The sequence below is a fragment of the Rissa tridactyla genome, chromosome 1, assembly GCF_028500815.1.
Source record: "Rissa tridactyla isolate bRisTri1 chromosome 1, bRisTri1.patW.cur.20221130, whole genome shotgun sequence".
Classification (NCBI taxonomy): Eukaryota; Metazoa; Chordata; class Aves; order Charadriiformes; family Laridae; genus Rissa; species Rissa tridactyla.
The window spans coordinates 162,743,488-162,766,823 of record NC_071466.1 but is presented as its reverse complement, the minus strand read 5'-3'; the positions used below and the strand labels follow the sequence as shown (position 1 = coordinate 162,766,823).

Genomic DNA, 23,336 nt, shown 5'->3' with positions numbered 1-23,336 from the left:
GAAGGTTCAAACTGGTATCCACTGTCCAGCAGCACAGTATTTTCCCTGGATCTGATGTCTTCCATCCTGAGGACATCCCTGACCTCCTGCATCCCCTTCCTCACTCCACAAACTCAGGTCTGAATGAGGGTACCACTTTGGCAGCATCTTGACCCTGGGGTCCCAGGTCAGTTTGTTGCAGCACACGAGGCTTCCTGTGAGACCCTGTGACGGAGACCAGGGAATCATTGGGCACATGGGGAGCACCAGACCCTGCAGGATCAACCGTGCTAGCAGGGGGAAGGAAGGGGATCCCAGTCCTGGGGTGCACACCCATCTCCCCAAACCACCTCAGACCCCTTCCAGCACCCAGCCACCCCAAACCTCCGTGGGGCTGAATCCTCCAGCACCATCTCTGGGGTGGCCACAATCACCAAGAGCAGCCCAACACCGGCGGCTCTGGTGAAGAAGCCAGCACCAGGGGAAAGTGGGGAACGTGCCAGCAGCTGAGGTGGGGTGGGGGGCTGCCCGCATCCCCTCCCCGCCATCCCCGGCCGACCATATTCTGGCTCTGAGGAGTGCTTGGCTCCACCTTCCGCCCTTCCCTCCCCCGGTGCTAAGCAGCAAAGCCAGCTAGAGACATCCAGCCGGGGTATTAGTAAAAACCAAGCCTCCCTCCAGGAATGGCACTCGCCTGAGAGCCTCCCCGCGCTGCGTGCCCCGACGCCGCCGGGGCTGGGAGGGAGAACAGGGGGGCTATTGGGATACAAATCACAGCCCTCGCAGGATCTGCCCGGCACACCGGCCAGCCACGTAAGTTTTCCTACCTGAGCTCGCTCTCACACGCGCCACACATTCACTCGCGCTTTTTTCCCTGCTACTTTCCCTTACTTTTTTCAATTTCCCCAGAGAGGGTCCGTGTCACCCTCTGAAGCCGGAGGGATAGCAGCCCTTGCTCTGTGTTGGCTCTTTTTCAGCTAAGCCAGAGGCATGCTTTTCTATCACTTCTTTTCTTCTTTTTTTTTTTTTTTTAAATTTCTTTCTTCTTTTTTTTTTATTTCTGGATGGGGGAAATAGAGAGGCCTTTATTTTTAGAGGGTTTCTTTCTCCAAGGCGGGGGAACTGCTGCACGGCGGCAGGGACTTTTAGAGGTGACTGCAGACAGGAGAGAGGAGGAGTGTGTGGGGCAGGCAACCCAAAGCCTTGGCGTGTCTTGAAGTTAAACTTGGTTTGTGTTTGTACCTGTATATATATATATACACATAGATGTGAATGTGAATGTGAATATGCATACATACACACAGACAGGTGTGTGTTGGCGATGCGATTGTAGATGTATTTTAAGTCTTTGGTTTATGAGCTGCATGAGGAGGGTGAGGGATGGGGTGTCCCCGCAGCCATCAGGGTCTTCAAATGCGGATCCGGGGCCCAGGCTAGTTCCCTGCCTGGTGGTGCCGCCCGCTCAGCTTCCTCGGTAGCTTGGATATAGGTCCCTTCTGGATTATCAATACGGTGCCGGCGCTCCCCCTCCCACGCCTCCCCCCCGGCACTGCGCTGGCATTTCACCACACTTCTTCGAAAGAGGGGGGCACTTCCCCACACAAGTTTTGTGGCCGTGCCCCCAATCCTGCTCCCCATGGGGAGCTGCGCCTGGGGAAGGATGGTCCATGTCTCTCTCCTTTCAGGTCCCCAGCCCCCCTTATCCCTCTTGCCGCAGGCCCCTTCGCACATGTCAGCTCCAGATGATTGCGGAGATAGGGAGCGATATCCCAATTAATCAGGGGCCCTGACCCATCCCCACCCCCATCGATCACGGGTTTTGCTGTGTGCACGGCAATTGCTTTGCTTGCGCTTTTATTGAGCGGCCCCTGTCTCGTGGTCAGCTCTTCGGAGAGCTTGGAGTCCCTTTCAGATTTGGTGGTTTCTTCTCCTTTTCTCTCTTTTTCCCCCCCTCTTTCCTTTCCTTCCTTTGTTTTTGTCTTCCTCCCTCCCTTACCCAGTGAGAAGGACACCAAGAAGGAAGAGAGATAGGACTTGAGAGCGACGATGGCTGACGACCAAGACCTTTCAGAGGTGGAGATGAGCCCGGTGGGCTCTGAAGATCACCACTGCCTCTCGCCAGGACCCTCCATGGCGTCAGACAACTCCCCGCACCTCACCGGCTCTGGCAACGGGGAGATGGGGAAGGTCAAGAAGGAACAACAAGACTCGGAGGCAGACGACGACAAGTTCCCGGTGTGTATCCGCGAGGCGGTCAGCCAGGTGCTGAGCGGCTATGACTGGACCCTGGTACCCATGCCCGTCCGGGTCAATGGAAGTAACAAGAGCAAACCCCACGTGAAGCGGCCCATGAATGCCTTCATGGTTTGGGCACAGGCTGCCCGGAGGAAACTGGCTGACCAGTACCCACACCTCCACAACGCTGAGCTCAGTAAGACCTTGGGGAAGCTCTGGAGGTAAGAGCAGGCGGGCGGAGGGGGAGCGTGAGGGCTGAGGTCCGGAGGTGTCCTGGAGAGGACTGTGTGGTCATGCAAAAGGATGGAGACTTAGCAGGATGGAAGGGGTGTCCCTTGAGGGGACTTCCTTCCCTGCAGGGAGCACCTCGCAGGAGGCACAGTTGGTGACTGGGGAAGGAGCGGTGGTCGGATGTAGTGAAGGCTTCCTCAGCAGAGCTCATCTCCATCCTGGGCAACAACCCTTTCCACATGCTTCCCACTAACCTCCCCTGTTGTTCCCAACTAGGACAGTCTTGTCCTGGTCCCCTCCTGCCCAGCTGCCAGGGCAGATCTTGTTTTCTTGGCTCACCCTCTCTGTTGGGCCAAGTTGTGCACTAGCAGGAACTGGGCTGAGCCCCATCCAACTTAACTCACTGGTGGCTGCCTCAAGCCTGTTTGAACTCAGGCCCTAGTGCCAGCAGGGGTTATTTTCCACGCAGGGCTGCAGAGCAAGCGGGAAACCAAGTTACAGCTGAGGAGGAAGGTCAGGGGAAGGGAGCCAGGCGGCTAGAGCCCCGGACCCATCCTTCCCAGGACGGTCCCAAGTTTGGCAGTCCATACGGGTGCAGTGATATCACAGAATCATAGAATGTGTTGGGTTGGAAGGGACCTTTAAAGGTCATCTAGCTCAACCCCCAGGATGGGGGGGAGGGGGGCAAGCACAGACCCTGCTAGAAAGGAGGGCTGAGACTTAGCAAAAAAGGAAGGGACCTGCAACAGCCCCAGCCTTAGCAGGCGCTTTTGCAACATGCTGGCTCAAATCATCCCCCTCTCCCTTTGCACCCAGAGAGTCGCCCTGCCTTCTCGCTGGCACACACGCGCTTGTCCCTCTGGCACCACCAGTTTGTTGCGCCTGTTTTCATCTTGGCTTCGTGCAGATCCCCGGGTCCTTTACGTTCCCTCCCTGACCCACTCCTCCTTCCTCTGGCAGACCGACAGCCTGCCCCGATTGATCACAGCCAGCCCGTGGACGTGCAGAGAGTCATCATGCCCAAGCCAAGTGTGTCGGGCCGACCGTGCCACGTCTTTCCCATCTGATGGTCTCTGCCGATAACCCCATCAACCTGTTATAAACACCTTCTGCCACAAGTCCCCAGTACTGTCCCCTCCCCGGCCTCGCCTTGCACCAACCAACGCAAACCAAGGCTCATGCAAACGCGCCCTCTCATTCTCTCTCCTGCCCCAGCGGCGTTTCAGGGAGGAAGCCCTCAACCTTGGGTGGGCCAAGAGATATTTTTCCAAGCAGAAACGAAACTCAGCCCGTCCAGCAGCTGATGCCAAGGTCTCCTCGTGGCTTCAAACCTCCTTGCTCGCAAGGAACCGAGCCCTTGGGTGTTAGCTTCTCCCTCTGCTACAACAGCCCAATTATCCTCACCCAGCAGTGTCTAGTGTAACACCAGCAAAGGGATTTCTTTGGGAAGTCAGAGGCAGGGTGCAATTGCACATGTCTCATCTGATGCTCTTTCCCGCTTTTTTCCCCACTGCCTTCCCTTCCCTTTACCACGGCACTTGCTCCCGCCTGGGGCTCTGCTGCCAGCCTCTGGACTGTGAAGCTGTGCTGGAAGGGGGTGTGCGTTTTGAGGGGGGGGGGGGATAGGGACGACTCACCTCTTTTGTTCCCAAAGTGTTATTTCAAAGGTATCGTTCCTTTATTGCAAAACATTGCCAGGTTTTAGAGCAACAGCCTCCCTCCGGACCCTGCATTTCCCTTGAAAATACAGCAGAGCAGTGAAACCTTCCACAGGTGTCACAATCAGGGCGCAGGGAGACACAGCCCCCAGCCAGTGGCCACATTCATGTACCCGACTGCCTCCCTGCTCCCAAGGCACGGCTCCCGCCACTGGCCACATGGGACTCGGAGGAGGGGGACGCTGCTGCCGGATGAAGGTCAAGGTCCCCGGGTGTTTCTTTGGGCACCATGCGGCCAGGGAGCGTGGGTCAGGTAGAAGGGCTTGCAGGATCAGGCCTGGGGTTGTTGTGTGCTGCTGGGTTTGCCGTAAGGCTGCTTTGATTGAACAGATCTCCTCTCCCAGCGTCCTTAATGCAGGCTGCAGCTCTCCAAGCTGCGTCAGCCCCTATGGGGACCATACAGCAGAGTAAGCTGGGTTACGTGTGCAGTTGGTGTCTGGTCTGGATAGGATCATGTGCGTGAGTCCTTCTGTGAGGCTGGGGCGGGGGGGGAAATATCAGCCCACAAAACTTCAGGGGAGGTGGCCCAAAGGTTACCAAGATAGTAGCCCTGAGCCTCGTCTTCCAGCCATATTACAGTTGGGTCTTTCTCCATTGAGGTTCCCACTGCCCTCATCTATGCTGTCCCCAAGGAGCTACACCTGCTCCTACGCGCCCGTACAGCTGTGAGCAGCCAGGGTGAGCTCTGGATGGCTTAATCTCAAACATTTGACGAGGGTCCCTGCAAAGGGCCCTGGCTGTTCGCGTATCCCCATCCTTACATGGTGGCCACCCAAACCCTACAACCTACATCGCTAGACACTCTGGAAAATGTGGGTTACTTCTATTTCCACATGAGCTGCCCTGAGATTATACAGGTAAAGGGCACGTTAGGCAGAGAGACAAGCACTGGTGAGCGCAGACACACCTGCAGATCACCATTAAACCAAGCATGTCCCCCGTGTTTGGCGCTGGGTGGGGACGGCAGAAGTTGGGAAATCTTCTTGAAAAGCAGCTAGCAGATTGAGCGATAACCCCAGTGCCATCCCTTGTGCTCCTCTGCAAAATGGGCTTGGGCTTTTTTTATTATTTACTCTGGCTCTGTGCCGCCTCTACATCCTCCGAGGGCCCCAGCCCTTGTTGGGAAGGGCTGCAGGACATGCCCCAATCACCCCAAGTGTGGTGCCAGGGGGCTTATGGCCCCATCCACCTCCCCCAGTCTGTGCCCACTTAGGGTGCATGAGGGGTGCAGTTGACGAACCAAATGTACTAAAAAAGAAGAGAATTTTTCCATGCTCGACGGTCGTGAAATCTCGCCTTGGCTGCTTTCCTTCCCCGGGGTGGGACAGTGAGCAGCTCTCAAATGGAGGCCAGCTGCTGAAAATGTCGGCATGACTCTCAGCCAAAATGCCAGCCAGCACCACCTCCGGGGCTGAAAACAAGCAAGACAGGGGAAGACGGGAAGGAAGGCTCGGTAGGGAGGAACGAGGGGACCTGATGGGGGTGGCAGCACCCAGGCAACAGGGGTCCACAAAATCCGGGACTGCGGACGTGCCGGAGAGCCCGCCCGGCTGCTTTCTGCTCCCAGCCAGCCCTCGCCTTGCATCAGCCCCGATGCCCAACGCCATCTCTGTACTGACTCATCGGCAGCTGAGTCCCGGCACAGGGTCAGGCCTGTGGCCACTGAGCCAGTCCCTTAGCACGCAGTTCGGCGCGATGCCGGGCGGCAGAAGGGGAGGCTGCAAGAGGAAGGCAGAAAGATTCTAGCCCTTCTTCCTCCTCCCGGAGCAGGGCGCTGGATGCTTGCCCCTCTCCCCTCGGCTCAGGGGTGTTGGGGAGGGTGGCAAGGGCTCGGTTAAGCCCCATGAAGGGCTTTACTCTGTGATCCTTAACTTCTCTGCCCGTGCGAGATTCCTTTGCATTATGGCCTGGGGAGCGTGGGGGGCAGGAGGGGGAGGGCAGGAAGCAAGTGAAATCCAAATCCCCCCAAATCTCCTGGCCTTTGCCTGCTCGCACCAGTTTCACTTTGCTAAAGCCGATTTGAGCTCTGATCCCAGCGGGAGGGAGGAGGGAGCAGGCAGCCTTGGAAAGGAGAAGGCAAAGACACAGGGAGAGGACTTGCCGTTGTCCCGCTGGTGGCACTGCCCATGCGCTGCTGTCAAGGGGAGGGGAGGTGAGGCCCTCGGGCATGGCTCCTGCACAGCCTCGAGCGGCTCTGGTTCACGCCATCCACGAGATGAATCTGGGAGGCTGAGCTTCGGTCTCCATGGGAGGCTCAGCTCTGAGCTCGCCATGTGGTATGCCCTGCAGATCAAAGCTGGCTGTGCAGCCTACAGCCCCCTCGCTCTGAGAGGTGCCCACATAGAAAGAGACTTTTCATTCCCAACCACAGCATTTTTAGCACCATCTGGGCTGGGAGTGCAGGGACGCCGGAGCCTGGCTGCTTTGTAGTGAAGTGTCCCAGGTTGCGAGGCTGCAGGTCTTGTCTCTCTTCTCCATCTCCCGTGGAAAGGAGGTGTTCTGCAAAGATGAAGGTTTTGCCAAGGCAAGGTCGCCTCCCAGTCCACGATGCCTACAAGGGTTGGCCATGATGCCTCTTTGGACCCCTTGGAGGGCTGTCTGGAGCAGCACAGGCTGAGGGATTAGACCCCTCTGGGACGTGTGAGCATGGTGTATGGTGGCAGGAGGGAGACAGGAAAGCTGGTGTTGGATTCATGGAGGCTCAATTGCTTTAATCTCCAGGATTAAGGCAGTGGAGGAATGTGGTGAGTGGCTGCGACCTGCTCAGGCTGCCTGGAGTGAACCCAGGTCAGCACTGTAACGGGCTCCAGCCCGTGCCACACACCTTCTGGCTGCTGGCCGAGGGGATGCACAAGGAGCAGGGGAAAGGGGGTGCTTCAGAACCAATCCATTACTTGCTGGTGACCCCTTTGATGCCCTGCCAAATATATCTGTGTGTTCCTTGGGCCATGTTTCCTCTTCATCTTCAGTTTTTCAGGCCAGTTCTGGCCTCTGTATCTTCCTCAGTGCTTAAAGCTTAATAGAATTGGCCACATTTTAGTGCTAAGGGCCTCAAGGGTACCAAGGTGGTGGCACAGCCCCATCCCCACGTAGTTCTTTTTTTGAGGAGAAAAAGGCATGGACATCTCATAAATGGAATATTTTTTGCCGTTTGGGAGCCCTGCAACTCTAACGGCTGTTGGAGTTGCAAGTCACGGGAAGACGGGTCCCTTCTGAGAGCACTGATTTCTGGTTGGAAGCAGGACGGCCTTGAGTCACAAGAATATTTGAGGGGAAAATCATAAAATGACACTGAAATGCTTCCAACCAAGACGCTGCTAAAGGCTTGAGCAATGATGTTGATCTCATCTTCAAGTGCTCTGAGACATCCTGCCCGCACATTTCACCAGACTCTCTTCGGAGAGCCTATCTTAATTAGCGCAGCCCATGATCTGGCAAGAATACAGAGAAGGAGCTTACATTTCTGCAGTGCCTTTCATCCGGAGACCAAAGCTCATCTATTTCTACAAGGCTAGCAACCTAGCAGCTAAATTTTTCACAACTGCTTGGCTAAATTCAAGAAGGGCTGGTCCTTTGTGCTTCAGCCTTTTGCATTATCCATGTCTAAGGTGAGCAGGAGCTCCAGGAATAGCAGAATACATTGTTTCCTCCCTTTCAAAATTTTCTGTAATTCCCTTCTAGGATATTACAAGACGCTTAAAGGCCCAGTAAGGTTCACGCAGCAACATAAGTACTGTGGAGCCTGCACCAACAAGGCTCAGTAGAGCCTCAAATTTGGAGCAGAGCTTATGGAAGGGTAGGAGGTTAAACAGGAATAAATACAGTCTGGGGAAGAGCAAAAGACATGTGGGAGGCAGCACTAGAGGTAGCAAGGGCGCGCCACACTACCTTAGTCTGAAGGACGACCCCAACTACCCTTAATTTGCCCAAAGTCTTTGAAAGCAGTTTCTCTGGCCTTATTTTACAAGGCTATGAAAGGCTGTGCTTCGCTTTTGGGCAATGATAAGAGAGGGTGTTGAACTTACTGAGGTGAGAAGCATCAGGCAGCTGGAGAAGGGGGACCCAGCGCTGGCAGCAGCCAGTATCAGGGCTTAATGATTAATGAGAAGGAGGAAAACATTGCTGTCTCCACTGAAACACTTCCAAGCTCTCCCTGTTGTTCTGGGAAATACCCTCAATGGGGCAACACCCTGACATCTGGATTTACACGCCGTGTTGCATGATGCTGTGCATAGGTGGGGTTTTTTTCTGACGTACCTGCCCCTCTCCTTCCCCTCTTCTCTTCTTTACCACCCTGGCCTCTGCAGGCTGTTGAATGAAAGCGACAAGCGGCCCTTTATCGAAGAGGCGGAGCGGCTGAGAATGCAGCACAAAAAGGACCACCCCGATTACAAGTACCAGCCCCGCCGGCGGAAAAACGGCAAAGCCACGCAGGGCGAGGGCGAAGGCCAGGTGGAGGGGGAGGCCGGCGGGGCTGCCGCCATTCAGGCCCACTACAAGAACGCCCACCTGGATCACAGGCATCCCGGCGAAGGGTCGCCCATGTCCGATGGTCATCCAGAACACTCCGCAGGTGAGTCCCTGGTCTCCATGAACCTATCGACAGGTTACAGCCAACTCGGAGGCTCAAAAAAGACAAAGTCACCACAGCGAAAGCCTTAGTGATGTGGCTCACACCTTGCTCGTGACCCAGCTCTGCTGGAGTCAGCAGTACAGGGATGTGCCTGACTTTCACAAGAACTTGCAGTCCTTTGGTCAGGCAAGGTATTGTTGCACCCTCCCTCTTTTCCCATATGACACAAAAAGGTTTGGTTTTGGCTGGCTGTTTCTCTCTCCCTCCGCTGAAGTCTCCAGAAGCCAGCTGCTGGCATGTTGGGAGGAGCGGAGCCAGCATGCATATGAAGCCCAGGCATAAAGCCGTAACTCATTTCTTCTCTCTCTCTCCTCAAAATGTTTTTCACATTGCAGGTCAGAGCCACGGGCCCCCTACACCTCCTACCACCCCTAAGACCGAGCTGCAGGCAGGCAAAGCCGACTCCAAAAGAGAAGGGCGTTCCCTGGGGGAAGGGGGAAAGCCACACATTGACTTTGGCAATGTGGACATCGGGGAGATCAGCCATGAAGTGATGTCCAACATGGAGACCTTTGATGTCAATGAATTTGACCAATACCTGCCGCCCAACGGACACGCTGGCCACCCAGGCCATGTTGGGGGCTATGCAGCAGCGGCAGCTGCTGGCTACGGCCTCGGGAGCGCCCTGGCTGCAGCCAGCGGACACTCTGCCTGGATCTCCAAGCAGCATGGAGTCTCCTTGTCCACTGCCACTTCATCGGTGGTGGACTCCAAGGCCCAGGTGAAAACGGAGGGGTCTGCCCCTGGAGGTCACTACACCGACCAGCCCTCCACCTCCCAGATAGCTTACACGTCCCTGAGTCTGCCCCACTACGGTTCGGCCTTCCCCTCCATCTCCAGGCCACAGTTTGACTACCCGGACCACCAGCCCTCGGGACCCTACTACAGCCATTCCACCCAAGCCTCTGGCCTCTACTCTGCCTTCTCCTATATGGGACCTTCCCAACGTCCCCTTTACACTGCCATCTCTGACCCTGCACCCTCCGTGCCACAGTCCCATAGCCCCACACATTGGGAACAGCCCGTGTATACGACTCTCTCCAGACCGTAGGGAATGGGGAACGGTGACCGAAGCAGCGACGGAAAGGCTCCGAAGAATCAGCACAGGCAGAAGAGCCTCCGAACTCCGAGGTCACTCAGTGCCATGAAGCCACCAGAACCCACTGAGTATACAGAAGTGCCTTTCTTGACCCCGGCTATCGCTGGCTCACCGGCCTAGAGGAAGGTTTTTCGTCCTTTCGCCCTTTACCAATTTCACGCAGGCCACGGGACTGGCTTGCAACACCTTATTGGCCTTCTAGATGAGGAGGATTCTAGACATGGAGTGACTGGTCTGTGGTGGGTTTCGTTGTGTGCACCCTGGACTGTACGATGAGAGAGACTGTCCTTTCCTTCCCCTCCCCAAACTGCTCCAGGGAGTTGCAAGCATTTCCAACAGGCCACAATGGCCAACACTTTGTCACCTGCTGCGGGTGAAAGGTGGTTGCTCAGCCTTGGTGAACATGTTATGGGAGGAGTAGTAGGGAGGACAGCACGGCCGGCTTCCTTGCGCTCAGCGTCGTGCAGCAGTCCTGCCTACGATTCACACATGCATGAATCTTGAACCCTGTTGGAAGACCAGCCTATGCTTGCTTCCCTGCTGATTTCCCCAGCTGCATCCTAGCTTTTCTCCCCGCCTCTTCTCTCCACCCTGTCTTTGTTTAATCCCACGCTCTTTCCTGCACAGAGATTTTAAGGCTTGCCTGAACAATGCGTAGGACTCGGGAACCACATTGTTGGTCTTAGTGTTACTCATATCGCAGCCTGTGTGTGCATGCGTGTTCATGTATGGAGGTGCAGGAGAGGTGGGGAAGGACCAGTGAATCATTAAGGTGCTGTGGGTGAATCCTCCTTTCTTGCAATTACTCTATATCGTTCATTTATGTCTGGCATTTCTGGCATCTCAGTCTTTTCTAATCTCTTCAGTATCCCAACCAACCTCTGAGCAAGCTTGGTCCTTGCTCTTCCATGTCTGACTGTGCCTGCCTGAAACGAAGGGGCACCAAGAAAGCTACTATGCACTTGCCAACACCCCAAGTTGATTCCAATACTCTCTTTGAACCCCCACTCCAAACTCAGGCTGATGGGGTGTGCCTCCCTGCTCGTTTGTTCATCATGTCTTCCAGTCATCAACACCTCCCTCCTACCTACGCTGAGGATGGAAAGATACTCCTGTGGCTTTACGCAAGGTAGATACGCACCCAATCTTGGATGAGCGTAAAGAAAAGAAGCCTATTTAGGTGCAAAGGAATTTGTTTTCCTCTTTGGCTTTCAAACTGGAAGCGACCAGTTCTCACAGTCAGATCAACCTCCTTTTTTCAGTCCAACACCTGAGGACAGTCTGCTTACTTCTCCTTTGTCACCTCCAGGACTGGGGTGGTTTGTCATGCCAAGGAGTGAACTGGCACAAAAGTTGCTGCAGGAAATGATGACTCCTGGCAACTGATTGCAGAGACATGTTGTGGGACCTTCCAATGGATATTCCAGTCTAGAAAGATAAAATATTTTGACCAAACGTGGACTGTGATCGGTGCCGCTCTATCCCTCTGCTGATATGACTGTCAGATGCCTTTCCTGCCTCCCTTAGCTATGGATGACTTATCCTTGTGGTGTCTGAAAAGATCATGTAGAATGTTTGCTCCTTGTACGCATGTAACCTCTTCCAGCCCTGCCCCCTTATTTATGCAAGTAGCACCTTCCTCCCCCACCTCCCTTTCCCCAGTCTCTATGCTGTCCTAGCACCATTAACTTTGCATTAAACATATGAAATAATAAACTTAAGAGTTTCATTTTCATGTGTCTGGGTTTTTTTGACCTCTTTCCTGCAAGTCTCTGTTTTTTCCCCCAGTAAGCGCGTGATGGGTCCCACCACCACCACACAGATCCTGTGCACAGCCTTCCTCTGCCTGTCATGGAGAGGATACAGGCAGAATTCTGACTGGCTTTACCAGACACCTTCACAGAGATGAAACTCATCTTCTGTTCACGCCCCAGCTCATCATTTCTTCAGTGATAAACGTAGTAACACTGATTTCTGTTCTTCAGCTAAGATTCAGCGTGTGCCATTAAGAGCGCTGTTTTGCATGTGCTTCACCCAAGAATTTCTTAGTGTGATTGTTCATGCTCTCCAGAATAGAAGCGTGGGGTTTCTCGTCTTGGTACATCATCACCAGGTGGCAGATGATGTACCTTCAAAAAAAAAATTTCCCCACATACACAAACTTGTGTATTTTTGAAGCAACCATTAATTTTGCTGTAGAATGTAGAACCATTAGTTTTGCCCCTGGCCTTTTGCCTTCCACAAGCAAGAACCTAAATACAAACACTCGCACACAAAGAGTATACTCAAGAATAGATGTATACATCTTCTTACTTGTTGAAGAAGACATCCTGGGTGTACTCAGGTCCTGGGAGGCTACATGAAGATGTTTGGAAAGAAAACGTACAGCAGATATCGGTCTGCTTAAGAACATCTCTCAAGGCCAATGGTAGCAAGGTGGGATCTAAATTAACACAGAGACTCCACAACAATTACAAATTGATTTCAAAGGGTTTCAGTGCTGACGCATGTGATCGATCCAGTGAGTTTGTGTTCACTAAACACTTTCTGTGTGAGTAGAGTAAGCAGGACGTCTAGGAACTGTGGAACGTGTTCAAAGCTTTTTAAAACTCACAGCACTATTTGGATGAAGTCCTCTACAGGGCCAAGAGCATCAGCAGCAGAATGGCTTAATGGATCTAACAATGGTGATGCCAGCTAAATTGTTCCATGCAAAACAGGACTGTGGCCATTCACTGGAGAGGAGGATAAATCTCTACCCCAAAATTACAGGCTGTGGGAAGAGTGCAGAAGGGAACTCCTGCACTGCCGAGCAGGTCAGGAGCATGTGTGGGGAACAAGGGAAGCCATGGCGGAGTTTGGGGTAGGAGAGCTGATCACAGGGGTGGGAGAGAAAATGGACATGATGTGGATGAACGGAAGAGCAGTAAAAGAAAGTTCTTAGCCACACATAAGCGCCGTTCTCCGGCTCTTCAAAAAACAAATTAAGAAAGCAAGTGGGCTCTGCCTCAACCATTCTCTAGTGGAAGGGGATGCCTCCTCACAACTAAGACAGGGCTGAAAAATGCCACTGGTAACAGAGGGGTTAACCACTCCTCCTGCAGCCTAGCAGTGGCTGGCCCGCATCCTTCCCTATCCCTTTAATCGTATCTGATACAGATGCAAGGCTGGGGAGGGGAGGCTGGTAGGAAACAAAGAATCCATTTAAAAAAAAAAAAAAAAAAGACAAGAAAACGACCCCCGCGCTCCATGGCGGACGCCAAAACGATTGCACAAAGGCACCATTTCAGGGCTGAAATTTCACCGCACCAACGTGATTAAAGGATTCCATGGAGGGTGGGGGGAGAAGGCTGAAGGCCACAGTGCTGCAAATTAACCTTTTCTTGGTAAGGATGGCCTGGACCAGGAAGCATTTGTGTTCCTCACAGTTGACCCCCTTCCCACACCTGCAAGCGTTTCCACATTCCCTTTGACCTGTCATTTTGCTGAGGGACCCATTCAGCTCTTGCATTACGACCTCCAAAACCTCTGATGTGCACGCCAACAGAGGAAGGATGGACTGGTGCTTTTACAGGGAGCAGTAAGAGGATGACATTCATGGCTGGTTATATGAGCTGAGTTCCCAGGCAGGTGGATATGAACTCCCTTTGGGACATGGATGCTCATGTGCAGGCACTGACCACACATACAGCATGGAGAACGCTCAAGCTGTATCACAAACTAGTTGGAAATACTCTTCCTGGATCAGCATAAAAAGAAAAATTAATGTAAAGCAGAAATCATAATTGAGGTGCACCTTCCACTTTCTTCTCTTTTAAAAAAAAGAAAAGAAAAATTCTGAGAGCAATTTTTAGTAAGATAATTGAGAAAGACTCAGTGTGTTCCATCCAAGAGCTCAAATCTTCCTCATGCAGAGCAAGACCCTTGGAGCACAAAGATGAGAAATGAAAACAGGCAGTGGCTGGCTGGAAGCCCGTGCAGATTGTAATGCATCCACCCAGCTCTTGACTTGAGCAGTAACCTCCCCACACATCAGAAGTGAGAGTGCAGTTACCTGAAGGGGACAAGTGACTGATCTTTCATCACACTGCAGATTAAAGGAACTCTAGGATTTAACTACTGCTGTCCCACCATAAGAACCAAGAGTATGTACAACTGAGATGGCTTGAGAGCACCCACGCACCCAGGACCACCAGTTCTGTGACCGTGTGTCACAGAATGACTGTATGAGGAGCAAGTGCAGCAAGAACCTACAACTACCAAGCTGGTGGGATGGCAAGTGGCGACTGCGCTTCCGGCTGGGGCAGTGCCACTGAAAGGGGATCCCCACTTCTGATAAGCAGCAGGAGCAGAGAAACAATAGGTGATTTGATGAGAGCTGCTCTACGATACTCCTGAGAAGCCCCAAAGCCAGCCCTGGCCAGAGAGGAAACTGGGGGTTTCCACAGCAACCTGCTCAGGGCACAAAGGCTCAACTGTCTAGGGGGAAGCAATGGAGGTGTCTGAGCACTCCCGTTTTAAGAAGGGACAAGGGTGGAGGGCTGGAGTCTTTCTGAAGCCAAAGTACCTGCAAAAGCATTTTTGTACAGCAGGAGCTTAATTGGCTGTCGGTCCTATAACCAGGGAGGAGCACTGCTGGAGGAGGAGGAAGTAGTTACTGCAGTCTTTAGCCTAGCTAAAAGGTAGGGCCTTCATAGGTGAAAAAAAGCTGCAAGAAAAGCCACGGCACTTGTCTCCCTAATCTTACTTATAGCCCATGACACAGAAAGAAATAATAATGACCAAGTTGGTAGGGAGAAGTAAGAGTCTTCTCTTGGGCACATAAAACTGAGATAAAAGAGAAGGTGGGAGAAAAAAAACCCAAACACATTAAACTTAAAACGGGAAGGTTTATAGTTTATTTACACAAATATAAACAAAAATAGAAACATCTCTGGAAAAAGAAAGAACCAAATCAATGGATGGAGGTTGATCAGTCTGTGATAATTAACTCATCCACACCCCAGTCTTCATAGCTCCCATCTGGTAGGTAACGACGGATGATTATGGGGATCTTGCGTGCTCTGAAGGGAGGACAGAGGTGAACAGAAATGCCAGAGCCATCTCTATACCACTCCAGCATGCAATGGGAACTGAGGTGTTTGGTGGCTTCAGTAAGCTCATCAGGTTTAACTGAGACACCCGTGTGCCACCAGTGATTTGGTATTTCATAGTAAAGGGAAGTCCCAACAACCTTCTTTCTTTTGTAGGTGCAAAGCACTGAGCACCCTTAGACATGAAACAACCAAAGGCCTACAGAGGTTGAGCCCTCTGTTGCTACTGCAGGAATTGGGCCCTGTGATCTGAACCCACTATGAGACAACATCAAGCATCTAAAATAGATACAGGGAAAAAAATTTCAAGGGACTTGAAGAACAAATCCACTTTTTGTTTGATGAAAGATTTTTCCCCACAAGACACTACAAAAAGTGGCAGAATTCTGAGAACCTTCATTTCAAACCGGCATTTACAGAGTATTTTGCACCCTGAGAGCATGAGTTACATTTTAAGAGGGATATATGAAATATGGACTATTCATGTACCAAAACCCAGTACAGCTGGGGTGGAGCACAGCATCTGCTAACAGTGCTTCCAATTAGAAAGCAAGAAAGTGCTGAGCACACTTTAACTTAATGGAAGTAGATTTAAGTCAGCAGAATGTAATCAGACAGTCTGGAATCTAACCAGGGCATCAGGTTTCAACCATATCAGACTTGAAAAGTAATACAACTTCTTTAATGATCACATTCAGGGCCATTGCTTTCCCAGTAGCAAACCAGCTCCCTCATGCCAAGAATTACAACTGAATTTTGGCAGAGAACAGGATGCCACTACATTTTGTCACACTCTGACTTACTTTCTAGAGCTCGTGCTCAGACAGTGACCAGAAGCGACTCAGAGTGAGCTCAGAGATCTGACAGGAATATGACCTAAGGAGCTTTTGGCACTGATAAAGGGAGCTGTAAGAGACATAAAATCTGCAAGAGCAACTGCAATGCACTGAGAAACTAGGGTAGCAGAGGGACAACTCAGTTCAAGAACAGGGACTTAATCAGTAACAGAGTGCAGTTGCTCTGCTTGAAGGATACCTGCATGTGATCTAGGTCACTGACCACATAGACAAACTGTGGGGCAGCAGGGAGCTCTGCTATGGAAAGGTGGACCTGTCAGTAGTCATCCAAAAACTGCCTCTGCTACAGTCACAAGGAATTTATTCATCTTTCTGTAAGCAGGGAACATGCCTCCCTGCAAGCACAAGTAGTGTGCAAAGGTGTGGAAAAAGAACATTCTTAACAGGGTGTCCACACCACCAGCCTTACCCTTGTTTTATTTTTTTTCGCCTGCACTTCATTTGAACACAGGTCTGTTCAGACGGCTGCTTCGAATCAATTCCACTCAGGGAATTAAAGTGATTCCAGAAAGATGAGAACCTTGGGTTCTCATCACAGAAATAAACAACACTCGGACTCTGAAGTAAAAAAGATCAGAGCACTCCTCATCATCAGTACTTTGCATGAGCAGCTAGGATGGGAGGGAGCAGGTGTGGAGAAGTCCCACGGTGAAAAAGGGGAGGGCAACTGCAGGGCTCACTGTTATCAAGGGAAGATAAGTTTGTCTTTGAATAAGCTGCTAAATGCTGGGATGAGGAGAGGGCTACTGGCTTTACGGAAATCAATACACTCACTGCGAAAGTCTGGGACTTACTTGAGTTCCTTCATGGCAATCAGCAAGGGGTCTGTCTCTCCTTCCAATTCCACCATCACAGGGGCACACATCCTGCAACAGAACATCAACAATCATTTCAGCAAACACACAGAGAGAAGAAGGACAGCTAAGCACGTGCCTACCCATGTCACGTGGACAACGGCCAGTAAAGTAGGAGGGTGTGACCCCACCTGGGCAAATCTAACTTGCTGTCTTATGCACTTCGGGAAGAAAATTCCCTCAGGTGGTTACAGACTGAGCTTTTACTGGAATGTTCTTGTTCCATCCCTCAGCCTCTGCTGACCAGCTGGTTCTCAAGGGCTAGTCAGATCCACATCCTTCTAGTCACCCTCTGCTGTAATTAAATGTGAGAAAAAGAGTGGTTCTAAAATTAATCCAATGAAGAGGGTGAAAGCACTAAAATGAGCATGCCTCCTACAACTCCAGCACATCTCTCATATTCCCATTTGCTCACACCTTATGGGCTTTATTTGGGGGGAATCGAGGGGCTTTACGATATGCTTTACCTCTAAGAAGAAAAAATCAAGCATTTTGCAGAGGGTTGAACCAGCAGAGCAAACATGGTTGACGATATCCACCCATTAGACAGCAGCAGCAAAGAAAGTTCACGTTATGCGTGGATAAGGCCACTGGGGGCTGCTGCTGGCCTAGGTTCAGCACCAAAGGCAGAATCTGTAGGTGAAGCAGAACCAGGCGCCACAGTGTTTGCGATTAAAGGCCTGGCATGGGCTCATCTTGCCTCCCCCACTTTTCTGGCTTTCCACCAGTTGAAAGAATGTGCGCAAAATAGCTTCACAGAGTGAAGACTGTGCAAAAAAATAGCTTGGCAAAGTGACGATTAAGGCAAGATCTGATCACCACCTATAAGCTTCTAAACGATGTAGAAGAGAGGCATCATTTTAAGGGTGGATGTAACCAAGATGAAACTCAGAGACGTGCTTTCAGACAAACCTTGCCACAGCCTAATAATCTTGCTCATAAGGCAGTTTTTCAAAAAGCATGAAACTTTTTGATATGTATTATTAAAACAAGTCTAGACAGATAAATGGATGAAGTTGAGAGCAGCCAGCCTTCAGAGCACTTAAAACAGGATTTAAATGGTATTACCTATTATAAAAGAGGCCCCACCATTCCAAATACTTTTAAAAACTTACAGCTTGCCACAACGCAACTGCACTTAAAACAGATTTTGTGTTGGTTACTCCATTCCCAATTCCTACAGCTGAAGATATTCTGGACATTGGATTTTGCAAACCAGTTCTGAGCTTTCCAGCCCAGACTGGCTCCCTTACGAAAGACAGAAACCTGGATCATCTTGACACATTCCCTATTCATTTTGCCTGTGACCTAGGGAAGTTCATTGCAGCTACTGAATGCCCCTCTCTCTAGGCACAAGCACCACAGTCTCAGCCAGGGAGTAATACAGAGACTTCACATGCAACTAAGAGCTCCATGGTCCTGTGCTTCAGTGTTGACCAAGATGGTGGTCTGCAAGCTCAGCAGTCACGTAAAGGATTACATGAGATCCAGGAGTTCTTAAGGAAGGAGGAAAGCAGCTTTCATTGGGAAGGGAGAAGCTGTGGCAACGCTTTAGACACGGAGTGCAATACTCACGCTATCTGGAGGGCGCGTGTGCCCAGGACTCTGGCTCGCTCATATTTGGTCATGTAGGGGGTAGTGATCCGCTTCTGGTTCGCCTGCTGCCGCTCTCCTGATGGGAGGATTTCCACGTTGTCCTGTCCCTCCTGAGGAAAGCACACCGGCGCTGCAGCTCGGTTGTGCCCACTCCCGAGGCCCCGCGGTGCCGGGAGAGCCCCTGCAGCCTCCCCAGCCACTGCCCAGCCGGGTCGCCACACAGGCCTGCGCTATCGGCAGAGCCTGCCCGGGCCGAACGACTCGGTGGTCCGCGGGGCACCTACCTCCTCCGCGTTCTCCAGGTCCTCCAGCCCTTCATCCTCCTCCACATCGTCGAAGTCGTCCCCGTCAAAGCTGCGGGAGGGACACGCACGTCGCGGGCCGGGCCGGGCCGGGCCGCCCCGCCACGGGCTCCCCCCGACCCGACCCGACCACGGCCTACGCCTACGCCTACGCCTACGCCTACGCCTACGCCTACGCCTACGCCTACGCCTACCCCTTCCCTTCCCTTCCCACCCCGGCCCGAGCCGACCCCACTCTCACTTGTCCTCGTTGTCAGACATGTTGCCTCCCCGCTGCCTTCCTGCCCGGCGGAAGTAGGAACCACTTCCGGCTGCCCGCCGTGACGCCACCGGAAGTGCCCCGGCGGCGCTGTTGCCGGGGCGACGCGCCGCCGCGCTGCCCACTGCCCCCCCCCGGCTCCGCGCTTCCGTGCCGTCCCCGGGCGCCGCTTCTCTCTATGGAGACGTCGGAGCCCCGTGGGACACCGGGCCGCGGAGGGGGCTCGGCAGCGAGGGTAGCCCAGTACAGCCCGGCGACCCGGGAGCTGCTGAGAGGTAACGGCGGAGCGGGGCGGGGCTGCTCGGGCCTCCCCGTACCCCGCGCACCGGCGCCTCGTCCCCCGCCGCCCGAAGTGAAGCGTCCCACCGCCGTGGGCTGGAGCAGCTCTCCTGCGAGGACAGGCCAGAGGGAGCTGGGGTTGTTCAGCCTGGAGAGGGGAAGGCCCCGGGAAGACCTTACAGCAGCCTTCCAGTACTTAAAGGGAGCCCGCAGGACAGATGGGGACAAACTTTTTTAGCAGGGTCTGTCGCGATAGGACAAGGGGTAATGGCTTTAAACTAAAAGTCAGAAGGCCTTTTTTAGATTTAAGGAAGAAATTTTTTACAATGAGGGTGGTGAAACACTGGCACAGGTTGCCCAGAGAGGTTTCAGATGCCCCATCCCTGGAAGCATTTAAGGTCAGGTTGGATGGGGCTGTGAGCAACCTGATCTAGTCAAAGATGTTCCTGCTCATTGCATGTGAAGTTGGACTAGATGACCTTTAAAGACCTCTTCCAACCCAAACTATTCTACGATTCTGTGTTTTTCAGTGATGATGGAGGAGACGAAGCTGACGTGTTTCCAGAGGCGGTACCTGATGGACTGCATGAAACGTGAGTGATGGCCCTCTCGCTCTCCTGCCCAATGCTGTGCTGTGGTGGAACTTTTGCTGCTCACCATGAGACAGGGGCAATTGCCCACAGCCTGCTTCGGTGGGCAAGTGCTTTGAAACGGCAGCATCACTCCTGCTGACACGTGGAGACTTATGGGGCAAGGTGTCCTCGAGGGTCATCCAGGGAACAAGACACAATAGCATGACTTGAACCACAGTCTATCTCATGTCAGCATGTACCAACACCCAGGGTGAGACATCTGTGGCACCCAGGGTCTTTGCTCGTGGTGCTACAGTGGTTCAACAGGCAGATCTTCTGCCGGCAGTAGCCCAGGGTCATCCATCTAGGCTTCTCTCTGTCTGACTTACCATTATTTTTGGATTGCTCTCCAGGAGGAGATACCCTGCCTCTCCAGTGCTACCCCACATCCTGCAAAAAGCCAGCGCCTGCAGCGCCTGCTTTCTCCCCAGCAGTTTGTCAGCCGAGCAGGCTTTCAGCTAAACCGCATCTCCGACCTGCCAAGGTCTGCCAGGCAGGAGATGCCTACACGCGAGAGAAATTCAAGCCACAGGCAAGGCGTAAGTCGGCAAACACCACTAATGAATAAATGATACTGACTGCTCCCTCTCTTCCCCATCTGTCCATCCCCTGCCTGCAATCTCAGCAGCTGCAGGGGATATCTTAATTGCTCTTCGTCCTCACGCTTTCAGTCTTCAAAGATGATGTAAAAATGGATCTCTGAGGGAACATCTGCTGTAAGTTCTCGCTGACTTCTGCCTGCAGGCTACGGTGGTGACAGGTGATAGGGACTCACAATCCTTGCATAAGAAGGGAGCTACAGAATTTTGTAGCTTATAAATGTGAATCAAACCTCTGATGTCAGTTTGGTTGGCTCTGTACGCCCGTGCAGTGCTTGCAGTTCAGTCTGGGGATGGGCTGTTATTAACGTAACGCTTCCTGTGGCATCATTAGCAGGGAAGCGGTGTGGCCAGGCTCCTCCCTGAGGAGAGACAGGCTGACAATAGTTTATTTCCCCCTTGGCACTCACAGGAGATTTGGAAAAGGAGAAGCAGCGGCTCCAAAACATCTTAGCGACAGGGAAGGATGTGGTGGAGTGCAACGTGAGACAGACGCTGGTTCGGACAAAGGAAGAGGAGATACCTGAGCCTGACCGGTTTGAAGAATGTATGTCTTTGCGTACCCTGGAGGAAGACAGGCGGGAAGCCTGGGAAGCCAGGCTGGGGTGGCAGGCCGTGTCGCTGGAAACCTGAAGCCCATTGCGGATGAGGCACAAAGCCCAGTTTCCAAGAGAAAGGACCTGCTGCTGTGATGCTGTGATCCAGTCATCCTCACAGAGGTTTGCTGGCAGACTCAAGCTCCCTGGGCTGCCCGCACAAAATGAACTCTGCTGGCAGGGGAATACCCTGGGGATGAGCAGAGTGACCTGGGCAGGAAGCCCAGGTACTGCGGGTCCTTTTTCCAGCCAGCAGAACTCAACATAGACTAGGATGCTTGCCAGCCTGACCATGGTTTGGGCTGTTTTCTTTCGGTCCAAGATCAGAGCAGTGACACTAGCAAAGCTTAAATGTCAAGCAGAATTTCATGCAGTCATGGACTTTGGCCTGCGGAGTATTCTGTGATGGCAAAACCCTGCTTAATACCTCTCTGTGCTCAGATTTTCACCATGTCTGTGTACACCCCAGCCAGGCCTTCACTAGCCAAGGCAGCACAAGGATGCGCAATGCTAGAATAACGTGTGGAGAAGGGGTGCTTTGGTCCCTGCTGCAGGGAAGCCGCTATGGCTGGCTTCACACGTGCTTTGTATCCTCTAAAACTTGTCGCAAGCTGAGTGTTGTCTTTGGCACATCTGAAATAGCCATGTACTTTGTACTGTGGCAGTATTTGGACCAACTGGCTGCAGGTATGTGCTGCAAAGCAGCAGCTAATGCTCTGTGCCTGTGTGGGGGAAGATGGTTGTGGTCACTGGGTGCTGCATTTCAACTAATGAACCTCAAGGGCTTTAAGCAGGTTCTGTCTCCATCCACAAATGGGTTAAATTGCCCAGAAGCAACAGAGAATTGTCTGTACGAAGAAAACTAGAAAGTTACCGTTCCTGCAAGATGGGGAGCGGTAAGAAAATGAACAGGGGGGACATTTCTGATGGCGTAAGGGACTAGTGATTTATTTTGCTGACATAAGCAAGATGAGTGTTAACAGCAAACACCACCCTTCTCTTGGCGGGACCAGCGTTCGAGCAGAGCTAGGAAATTGTGGGTTCAGATCTAGACAGAAATATGTTTTCTTGCCTTTCGTCTGAATCCTTTTTCCACAGTTTTTTCTCTTATCTGTCAGTGGTGAATGAAGTTCAGGAGAGGAAGGAGTTCCTGGCAGAGATGGAAGCTCTAGGACAGGGCAAGAAGTATCAAAGTATTGTCCTCACTGAAATCTCACAGGTACGTGAGGGTCCTGGTGGCATTAGCTGTAAAGTGTGTGGAGGGAATCCTTAGTGTCCTTAAGAGACCTTAAAGCAGAGTCTCCTCCAATACCTGAGCAGGGAAGGAGGTAGAGAACCTCTGCCTCTAGAGAAGTGTTCCCCTTCATGGCATGGGAAAGGAGTGAATTTTTGGGGAATGGGGGATAGAGGTTTTCAAGCCCTTTTTTCAATCTCTGCATGTAACTTAATGAGGGAAATAGAACCTTTGTTCTTGGGGCTGGCAAAAGAAGGGAAAAAAAAAAAAGCTGCCATCATGCTCCCCCTGACTTAGCCCTTCCCCTTTGTCCTTTGCAGAAAATGCGTGAGATGGAGATCATTGACAAGAAGAGAAGTGAGGAAATGAGAGAGATTATGACAAAAGACTTCCCTGGTGGGAAGTCTTTTTTCTCTGCTGGGAAATCTGATCCCCTGGACTAGGCCAAGGGAAAAACACAGGTGCAATTTGTTCCCACCTCTTCTTCCCAGACTCTTGGCATCGGAGTCTCAAGGGCTGCTCTGTGTCTGTGCCTGAAGAGACGGCGGCCCCACCTGTTGCCTAAAGCCAGGAGCAATTTGTTCGTAACTGGTAACAGAAGAAAGCTGTTGTAAAATCATACCCACGCACTAGATCCCTTCTTCCTCAACAATATTAAAGACACAGCAGCGGCCACCAAAACATGACAAAGCAGAGCCTCCTTTTGCCTATACAACGCTTCAGAGCGCAACAATCCACTGATAAAAAGGTCACTCCTTTCCATCCACCTAGAGGTGGAGGTTTCTTGTGGCAGTGTGGTGATAACACATGTGTTACGACCCACATCTACAACCCGCTCCTGTCCCCGTGACTCTGTGAATGGCTGTGCTGGCAGAAGACGGGGAGGAAGATGCAGCCGCGTGGCCTTGCATAAGGACAAGCCTCTGGCATTGCTGCAGGTCAGCGTGATTGTGTGCATCAGCAAACTTCTCAGCAGCAGCTGAACTGGGCAGGCACTCAGGAACACAGCTGCGCTGAGGAGTAAGAGGGGATTTCAGCCCAGCGCCTGCTGCTCTTTGCTGCGGCCTTGCACGTGGTTTTTTGGTTCCTGAAAGCATGGTATGCAGAATAGCCATTGGCTTCCCGCAGTCTGGAAATGGC

At 52.2% G+C, this 23,336-nt stretch overlaps 3 protein-coding genes across 9 annotated transcripts; 2 read left to right on the top strand and 1 right to left on the bottom strand.

Annotated features, from left to right (window-relative positions):
• The first annotated feature begins 656 nt into the window (after positions 1–656).
• SOX10 (SRY-box transcription factor 10) lies at positions 657–10,167 on the top strand. 2 transcript variants are annotated; one of them, XM_054188387.1, is made up of 4 exons: positions 657–792; positions 1,980–2,435; positions 8,471–8,736; positions 9,132–10,167. In XM_054188387.1, the coding sequence occupies exons 2-4, from the start codon at positions 2,026–2,028 to the stop codon at positions 9,845–9,847; spliced, it is 1,392 nt and encodes a 463-aa protein (XP_054044362.1). In that variant the 5' UTR covers positions 657–792; positions 1,980–2,025; the 3' UTR covers positions 9,848–10,167. The 2 variants fall into 2 exon arrangements, with proteins under 2 accessions (XP_054044362.1, XP_054044361.1); XM_054188386.1 differs by lacking the exon at positions 657–792 and having other exon boundaries at positions 1,916–2,435.
• Positions 10,168–14,770: 4,603 nt separating this feature from the next.
• On the bottom strand, positions 14,771–18,941 carry POLR2F (RNA polymerase II, I and III subunit F). Of its 2 annotated transcripts, none has more exons than XM_054204150.1 (5): positions 18,839–18,941; positions 18,580–18,649; positions 18,275–18,405; positions 16,640–16,711; positions 14,771–14,958 (listed from the first exon to the last, which is right to left on the bottom strand). In XM_054204150.1, exons 1-5 carry the CDS (start codon positions 18,856–18,858, stop codon positions 14,868–14,870), a joined length of 384 nt encoding a protein of 127 aa, XP_054060125.1. In that variant the 5' UTR covers positions 18,859–18,941; the 3' UTR covers positions 14,771–14,867. The 2 variants fall into 2 exon arrangements, with proteins under 2 accessions (XP_054060125.1, XP_054060117.1); XM_054204142.1 differs by lacking the exon at positions 14,771–14,958 and adding an exon at positions 14,965–15,894.
• Positions 18,927–22,877, top strand: C1H22orf23 (chromosome 1 C22orf23 homolog). Of its 5 annotated transcripts, none has more exons than XM_054204095.1 (6): positions 18,927–19,131; positions 19,666–19,728; positions 20,121–20,306; positions 20,779–20,913; positions 22,081–22,181; positions 22,517–22,877. In XM_054204095.1, exons 1-6 carry the CDS (start codon positions 19,035–19,037, stop codon positions 22,637–22,639), a joined length of 705 nt encoding a protein of 234 aa, XP_054060070.1. In that variant the 5' UTR covers positions 18,927–19,034; the 3' UTR covers positions 22,640–22,877. The 5 variants fall into 5 exon arrangements, with proteins under 5 accessions (XP_054060070.1, XP_054060088.1, XP_054060079.1 ...); XM_054204113.1 differs by having other exon boundaries at positions 19,011–19,377; XM_054204104.1 differs by having other exon boundaries at positions 19,011–19,399.
• The last annotated feature ends 459 nt before the right edge of the window (positions 22,878–23,336 follow it).